Source organism: Epargyreus clarus, unplaced genomic scaffold, assembly GCF_041222505.1.
Source record: "Epargyreus clarus isolate Ecla_fem2 unplaced genomic scaffold, WU_Ecla_fem_2.2 ptg000006l, whole genome shotgun sequence".
In the NCBI taxonomy this organism is placed as follows: domain Eukaryota; kingdom Metazoa; phylum Arthropoda; class Insecta; order Lepidoptera; family Hesperiidae; genus Epargyreus; species Epargyreus clarus.
Window position 1 is genome coordinate 12,146,131 of NW_027332214.1, and position 9,459 is coordinate 12,155,589.

General features: G+C 35.0%; 1 protein-coding gene across 1 annotated transcript; it reads left to right on the plus strand.

Annotated features, from left to right (window-relative positions):
• The first annotated feature begins 3,744 nt into the window (after window positions 1-3,744).
• On the plus strand, window positions 3,745-7,131 carry LOC140742523 (uncharacterized). Its single transcript, XM_073073426.1, has 3 exons — window positions 3,745-3,851; window positions 4,933-5,086; window positions 6,884-7,131. Exons 1-3 carry the CDS (start codon window positions 3,849-3,851, stop codon window positions 7,084-7,086), a joined length of 360 nt encoding a protein of 119 aa, XP_072929527.1. The 5' UTR covers window positions 3,745-3,848; the 3' UTR covers window positions 7,087-7,131.
• Window positions 7,132-9,459: the final 2,328 nt, after the last annotated feature.

The window sequence follows — 9,459 nt, forward strand, 5'->3', positions numbered from 1 at the left end:
AGACAATTTAAAATGCATACTATAAAATATACCACCATTTGAATTTTTAAAATGGATTAGTTAACGTACAAAATAAATAATTTAAAAAGATACTTTTACTTTTATTTAAAAGTGTATTAATGGTATTACCACAGCAATTATGAATCTATATTTAAGTGACATAGATAAAATACCTGTTTTAGCAACAGATTTCTAGGTATTAGGTACGGTACACGGATGCGTCAATAGATAATATGTAGTCAATGCAATACTTATATAGTCAAGTGTACAATTAATATTGCATAGACTAAGTAAGCAAATAGACTTCCACTATATTTAAGTTCTTATAATTAAACAATGAAACAGGTACACTATAATAAACTTATTTTTGTCACGATAGATTTCGGAAGAAATTTTAGAAAGAAACAAATACTTATCCTCACATACCTACATAATGTTTACGATGAATAAGACGATGATAATAAAGTTAACCTTTGCTTTGTACGCCAGCATAGTGAATGTTATTGTAACATCACACCTGTTAGGACTCTATTTCGTTACTACGTCCATGGTGCTAAAATATTTTTGCATCTTATATTTCCATAATTTAAAGAACATGTCATATTAGGAGCTAATACGACTTTAATTATTTCTACGCAGATATTTTTACCAACGTAGAAGTGTAAAAAATGAAATTTATTAAAAAACCATAGAAAATGAAAAAAATGCTCAAATGTAAGTGCAAAATAATGACATGTCCAAAATATTACAAGCAAAGTAATGGAAAGTGAAAATGACTGGTCATTAGGCGCCGGTTGTTCAATATAGTACCCTGTTGCTTCGTCATAAAGCTCTACACTATGTCCCTATGATGTGGTCAGATACCTCTGAAGTACCTTCCGTATTATTGTATGCGTTGGTAGGATGACCATGCTTACACTTTTGAAATTGAAGACACATGAAAGTAGATAGTGTTTACGATACGATTCGAAAATTCCATTTGATTTCAATTCAAATCAAGTTTTCTTGTAATTCAAAGTCTATAGTCGCTGGCACAGTATTGTATAGAACAAAGTTGTTATCTACCACGACTCCAGTTTAACACGCTCTATGTGTTTGTTTATGTGTAAATGAACTTTTGGAGACAAAATTTAAACCTTTTTCCTTCATCAATCTTAGGCTAACTTCACTAAACGCTAAGTAAGACTTTAAATACTATAGTTTTTAGGGTTCCGTACAAGAAAAACAAATAATGGATCCCTTACAGCGGCGGTCGGCAACGCGCGGCCCGCGGGCCGCATGCGGCCCTCGGACGTCTTATTTGCGGCCCGTGAATGTTTTGTAAATAAGTCCTAATAATATCAAAATAAATGCATGAACGAACCGCAAACAACTCTATTGTCAATAATGTGTAACGCGCATCACTCGGCTCGCGAATGAACAATAAATGACCTAGTAGTAATAATTCTGTAATTTTATTTTCTTTTATTTTGATTTCCATTTAAATTACATTACGTGTACTAAGGTAAAGTGACCTAATGCCGAGGGGTTCTGAAATTGGCACCAAATTCCGTGGTATTTACAAAAACGGCTTTTATAAACTATTTACGAACTCATTTTACTGCAAGGTATGTTATTTAATAGATATATTATCACTCTATTGTCATATGGCTATCGTAATAGTATTATTTGTATGTTTTTTTAAATAATCGCATAGTTTTGCATTAGTGCCTCCATCAAACGCATGCTTCATACATTTTTGGCCTCATGCACGTGAATGACACGATTTCTCAAATAGTGATTTTTTCAATATGCATGTGTGGGATAGTGTCTCGATGAAAACATTATATTGATTATATATGGAATCGATAACATTTAAATATTTTGCTTATTTCTTAACAGATACCTAATAGTAAAAATAAGTTTAAAAATACAGCGGCATTAGGTGCCAAATATTTTGGGCTGTCTCTTAAACGGAGGTATACCACGGAATAGCAATTTCATAGACTTGTTTTTAATTTCAATTTTTGTAGTTGTTTTTATGAATAAGCATGTCTTGCTTCGAATTTGATAAATTTAATATAGTACTCAATTAATTTCGAAATCATTTTCCAAGGTACTGCATTATACTGCAGCTAATTATATAATATCAAAGATGACGACCTATTTATGTACTTTCCTAATTTCTTCTATGGGACAACTAAGGAGAGAAAATGAAGTTCATCCAGATAGCAATGGAATATTGAACAAGTATTGTATATTATTATGTACATATTTCAATAAAGCATCTTTCTGCCTCTAAATTGTGTAAAAGTATTATTTAATAATCGGAATTTGGAACGTTTTAGTTATGAAACGCTATTCCGATGTATATAAATCGGAATTAGGTTATATGGGCACATTAATCCGCGGCATAACCGCAAAATACTACACAGGGTGTTTAAAGTTTTCATTGGTTTTTAAGAACACATCTATCATTAACGATTTTAATAGCTATTTAAATAAGAACTGGAACATTTTACGACGTTTTCATTTGATTAAATTACTCAAAACGAAATAATTCTATAAACCTGATGACGATATTCCATATTATTATTATTTCTGGTGTACTATAAACCCTAGTATAAAGTACACGGAGAAGAATGTCCAAAATTGTATTGCAGATACACGAATCTACTGCAGTTTAAAAAAAATACATGATATACATTAGTAAAATTAACCAATCAAGAAACTATACTGTAAAAAGTTTTATTTCGGCAGCTCCCCTTTAATCATAGCTAAGAACACTTTTGATAAAGCTACTCTTTAAATATAAATTTAAAAAAAAATCAAAATTGAAACTAAATTAAATAAATAACATTTATTTTTATACACCATGTAGCAGTCGTTCTATCTCTTTCACTCCCTTATTTTGTGTACTCGGAATTAGGAACCAACTACATCGGAATTAGGGTTCATATTTATTTTAAATACACATTTAAATCAATATTTAATCGTAAAATGTCGAGTCTATTTCACGAGTACAGATAATAAAGCTTCTGATAAAATTATCTTATTCCTTATTAAGCCATAGTTAATGCTTAATATCTGACGCTCTTTCTAGTTTTGGTGAAAATACCGCGGAAATAGGTGACTTTACCTTAATTGATTACTGTATGTTTTAACAATTTGAAGAGCATTTTCATTTTTTTCAGTACAGGTATATTCGGCTTCTGGGGTTTATATTACAAGTGCGGCCCGCCTTTAGTTTATTTTGCCACTGAGTGGCCCTTGCCTGCTAAAAGGTTGCCGACCACTGCCTTACAGGATTACTCGTGTGTCTGTCTGTCCGCCTGCCTCATTTAGAAGGTGGTAGAACCCTTTGTGGTTCGACTCCGGCGGCACTACCGCCACACCTATTTCTACCTAATAACAGCAGTGTTAGGCGCTGCTGTGTTCCGTTTTGAAGGGTGTGTGTGCTGTGTGGTAAGGGAGGCAGACTTTTCCGAGGCGTTCCAGCTTAATCCTCAGGGGTAGCGGCGCATCTGTGGCCGACCTCAGGTAGGAATATCTAATCTTATCTGGGGTTGATTACAGATGTCCATGGGCGGCAGTAGCCACTTACCATCAGGTGGACTGCATGCTCATCTGCTACTCCTATATTATAGAAAACAAAAAATAATAAAAATTTCCGTACAAATCCGTCGGAACATGACTTTAACTCGCGTTTGACCGTTGCTCATTCCACATTACATTAACCTTTAAAATGGACAATCCGGACCAAATGGTGGCCAACACAGCGTCGGTTTGGTAACGCGAGAGTGAAAGCACAGCCTCCATTGCTACATTACCTACTGTGAAGACGCAAACGAAACCTGCCACACGGAGTCATGGTGAGTCACAAACATATTATTTTAATAGTAAAAAAACCATAAAATTAAAATAAATTTTAAATTAATATATAACAAAATCATATAGTTATAAGCTTTTGTAACTAACGATATCAAAAATATACTTTAGTGCTTTTTACTATATTAGTAGGCATAAACAATAATATATGGTCTTATACTGATTGTTGGTAATCATGATCATCATCAAATCATTACTGTCCCACTGCTGGGCACGGGTCTCCTGTCAGAATGAGAAGGATTAGGCCATAGTCCACCGCGCTGGCCAAGTGCGTATTGGTAGACTTCACATACTTCGATTTTTTTTTTATATAAATGTCTCAGGTATGCAGGTTTCTTCACGATCTCGAAGGAAAACTCCTTCACCGTTTAGCAAGTGATAATTAATTTCTAATACGCACATAACTTTGAAAAATCAGAGGTGCGTGCCTGGGATTTGAACCTCGGAACCCTCGATCGAGAGGCCGAGTTTCTTAACCACTAGGCTATCACTGCCTGCAATCTGTTGGTAATCAATCAATATTAATTTTATTATGTAAGAGAATTGATAAATAATAATAAACATCAGTTCTAAGGAGCAACAACACATTAGTGATTCAGATAGAGCTCCTGATCGATATGGAGTTGGTTACAGATGGATGTACCTACATCGGCGACAGTAGCTGCTTACCATCAGATGGATCTTTGTTACTTCAATAAAAATATAACGGAGACAAGTCGCAGAACCCTACATAGTTCCACTCCGATGGCACTACCGTTAAACCTATTTCCATCTATGATCCAGCCTCAGCCTCTTACCATTAATAGGGTACTGCATACTCTTTTACAACTTCCATTTTACCTATATAAAAAGCTTTTTATTACTCCCCTTGTTATCCCTCGTCCAGGTTTTATTTCTAATTCAAATTCAATTCTCATTTATTCAAAATGATTCATATAGAATACTTTTTGAAAGTCAACGAACTACCACCGCTTCGTAAGGTGTTTCGCTATGGAGAAGAAGCGGCGCAAGAATCTATTTCTATTTCAAAAAAGCCCTACTAATCACCACCACCGCATATTCCAGGGTGCCTCACAGAGCGATAACGCGCACCTCAGCAAAGCCGACGTAGTGTCTCGGATCAAGACACGACTCGCCTCCGCCGACATCAAGAAAGCACAAGAAGTCGGCGGCATCTTCCTCTTCAATATCATTAAAGGCACCACCGTTTATTCTTGGAGTAAGTGGCATTGATTTCCTTTTTATCTCTGTCTAAAGTAGTAAAACTTGTTTCTGATTTATATGTAAACGCAGCAGTATAGCACGGCTGTATCCTGGGTTTTGATCCAGCTGCTAATGTATTTCACTTAGTCGAGGCAGTGTAATTTTGTCTTCAATAGAAGAAATCTTTAAATAAGAAGCTTTAATAACCCCATAAAGATCCCGATCCTATATGAAATTAGCTACAGATCCATGAACAAGAATCACTATTAATAGAACAAATACTGCATAACTAACTCGTATTAGTACATACATGCTCTGTCTGTTGTGGGTTGAAATGTCAAACGTTGCAACAAAACAAACACATTATTTGTCTCGTAGCTATATGCAGAATAAATATGACGGTATTTTGAAACACACGAAAGTTTGCCGACAGACACCTTACTTAACAAGCGAATTGTCGAAAACTCAAGATGGACACTTTAAATTGAAAAGTAAATAAGACTTCGTACCGCGTCTACTTTGATCTCTTGTGTTGTGGGTGCCAGAGATACTCAAAGACGAGACCCAAACATTCAGACCCAGAAGAGAAATCAAAATTCGTCGTTTAGCCTGAGACTTTCACTGCGTGTCAATCTAGTGACCAATGTGTCAATAAATGTTCGTCATATTAGGACATGAAGATGTTATGTGAATCAGTGAATGTAAAGTTATGTCATATCGAATTATATTTGTCAATTTTCGATACTCGATAATATTTTTTAAGTAAATCTAATATCGTACAGTCAACTACAAAAGTAGATGAACAAATTCAGATTTCGAAACACCTATGGCCGCGTAGCGTACTTAAGTAGATGAATAAAGGTGGTAGAACCCTTTGTGGTTCGACTCCGGCGGCACCACCGCCACACCTATTTCTACCTTATAACAGCAGTGTTAAGCGCTGCTGTGTTCCGGTTTGAAGGGTGTGGTAAGGGAGACAGACTTTTTCGAGGCGTTCCAGCTTAGTCCTCAGGGGTAGCGGCGCATCTGTGGCCGACCTCAGGTAGGAATATCTAATCCTATCTGGGGTTGATTATAGATGTCCATGGGCGGCAGTAGCCACTTACCATCAGGTGGACTGCATGCTCTTCTGCTACTCTTATATTATATAAAAAAAAAAAAAAGTAGATGAATCCATCTAGCAACGAATTAGATGAACACCGTTATTTATATTTATATTTATATACCATCAAATATATTGGCAGTGGGTTATTGCGAAATAGTTTTTGTCCTAACATTCAATGCCATTTGCATTGTCAAAAGTAGTCCAACATAATAATGCACAATAACATAAAGACTCAGACAATTTTATTTTTCCTGAACGCTACCAGTATGGTTTGTATTATATGTATGCGCAATATAAAATACATAGGATCTATCGGAATTTAGTAGAAATAGTAGAATTTGTCTATGGTTGGTAAACATTAACGCCTCGTAATAATAATATGGTCGAAATTTAAGTAATTCTTGTATGTACTCTCCAATCGACATTGGAGACTTTGTTCATACAAGAATTACTCGTAGTTAGAGGTCGACACGTTTGGTAGAGAAAACATTTGATAAATTGTTTATTAATATAATAATAAAATAAACAAATACACAAGCACCCAGACCCAGAAACAAAAATCTAAATTCATCATTTAGACATCTGTCTGGCCGGGGATCAAACCCGGGACCCTTTGCGCGTCAGAACGGTATGGTGGCCGCTCCGCCACGCGGGTCGTAATATGACTGTTCATCTTTTTAATATAAGAGTTTATGTATCTTATTTCAGCGCTAGACCTAAACAAGGTAGAAGTGTTTGAAGGGGAGCCCGAAGACGACCCAGACACGACCTTCACGCTAAATGAACACTACTTCAAACAATTAGTTTATGGCAAAGAAGACGCGAGGACCATCATGCAGGCTGGACGGTGCTCTGTCACTGGTGACATCATGAGAGCGATGAAACTTGAACCATATATTAAGCTTAATTAGTTAATATCATTGGAAAATATTTTATAAATTTGTGAGGTAAAGGTAGAAATGGATGATTTGATTAAAAATGGTAGAGCTCCAAAGAGTTGGTGCAACATCTGAACTGTATATTAAGCTTAAATAGTTTATATAGCATTGTAATTTTATAATCTGATAAAGTACTACATATTTAATAAGAGCTAAGTTCGGATGTGGATGATTTGATGAAGAATGGTAGAGCTTGGATACAGTTTGCCGACTTATTGCAACTTATCAATAGATGGTATTATGAATGCTCTGAATCACGCTATCGAAGTTATCTAAATATCTTGCATACAAGCCCCGAAGACGACCCTAAGAGTATGGGAATTCAAATGTTGTGTAAGGGTGCTCGCCCTAGGCTTATTTTCTTCTCCTGACGGGAGATCTCCCTTTGCCAAACACGGAACAATAATAAGTATTTGAAATATATACAGAACTAAGTTAAGTTTATTTTAATTAAATTGTCAATTACAAGTAATACTTTCATTAGTGAATGGGAACGAAGTAATATTGCTTATAATTGGAGACATAATAACAGTATTAGAACTTAAAGAATATAAAGAGCTACATTAAATTTAACAAAATGTTAAAGTAAAGAATCGAGATAATTCAAGACATAATTACAGTAATAAGAAGTTGGGCAAAATCTAATCTAAAATATTTTAAAAATAGATTTATTACCAACACTAACGAATGCTTATCTATACTCTATGCTAATATTGTAAAGAGGAAAGATTTGATTGTGTGTTTGTTTGCATTTAATAGGCTCCGAAACTACTGGTTCGATTTGAATAAGTATGTTTTAATATGTTAGGTAATGTAAACTGGAGTAACATAGGCTATAAATTATTATAATACGTTTTTTTAAACAAATGAAATAAGCCACCAATATAACTCCCAGATTGACCTCTCTAAATCAGTGGGTCTCATTTATAAAGGAGCTCTTTTAAAGTGGTTTATAGAGCTATTATATCCTATAATGGGTACCTAATATCTATTAAGTATTAACTTTATGCTTGTAATATTACGTACAAATAAATGAGTTTATTTATAAGTGTGGTTGTCATTAAAGGTTTTTATAACTATTTATTTGTAATTATTTCGCGGACCTCTAACAACTTAATGATACCAATACTTATATAAGTATAGTTATAATTAACTTTCAAGTATCACCTTGTATATTTTGAGTCCCCCAGTTGAATACGGAAACTATATAAAATATTATAAATCTGGGTAGAATCTCTCTTTCTCCTCCGATACACGAAGGGACTGAATCTTAAGGGGATGTAGCAACTTTCCGGAATTCGATAAGAGATGGCGCCACATGATTCTAAATGACGCTATAGAGGTTTTGTAATTATCATAATCTACTATAGAATTAAAAAAAAACTACCCCCAGGCATGATCACCATGTCTAGGACATGGTCTACTAGATAAATTTATTTGAAGATGGTAGAACCGTCTTTTGTTTAATTTCGGGTTCACCACCGCCACACTTATTTCTGAATAATAACAGCAGTGGTAACAATAATAGTATAGTTATGTAGACATGCTTATCCGAGACATTCCAATTTAGTCCTCAGCGGTAACAACACTTAACCTCTCTGTAGCCGACCTCAGGGTTCTTCTCCAATCTGGGGTTGATTAAAGATGCCTGAAGAGTTGACAATGCAAAGTGACATCTAAGAAGCCTGCTGCAGAAATGAAGGAGAATAAAATCCTAACGACTTAATGCGAATAAATGCGAATATGTCATTCTTCGTATATTTGTTTGCATTTACACACCTTAACTACATAATTGATTGTCATGTAATTTCGTAGACATGTTAGGGGGTTCTGAAAAAGACATATAAATATGTTATCTGTGATAGCCTAATGGTTCAGAAACTCGGCCTCTCGATCGAAGGTTCCGATGTTCAAATCCGATGCACGCCTGGCAATTCTGATTTTTCAGTTTTTAATTTGAAGTTATGTGCGTATTAGAAATTAATTATCACTTACTTAAAAAGTGAAAGAAAACATCGTGAGGAAACCTGCACCTGAAAGATTTATTAGAAAATAATCACATGTGAAGTCTACCAATATGCCAGCGTGGTGGAGTATGGCCTAATCCTTCTCATTCTGAGAGGAGATCCGTGCCCAGCAGTAGGACAATAATGGGTTGATGATGGTCACGTTACCTGTAAGTGTACAAGCGGGACCACAAGCACAACTAATCTCATAATAATTAGAATTAAAGCGACATATGACATTTTAAAACATCTGCCAATTACAACTGTACTTTCGCTCAAATGTACAACAAACAAAAAAACATTGTATCTATATATAAAAAGCAATTACTAATGTCAGGGC

Bases quoted from the DNA above. Each gene is read 5' to 3' on its own strand.
- LOC140742523 (XM_073073426.1), top strand. The intron at 5,087-6,883 runs GTAAGTGGCATT...ATCTTATTTCAG, and splicing joins CACCACCGTTTATTCTTGGA to CGCTAGACCTAAACAAGGTA.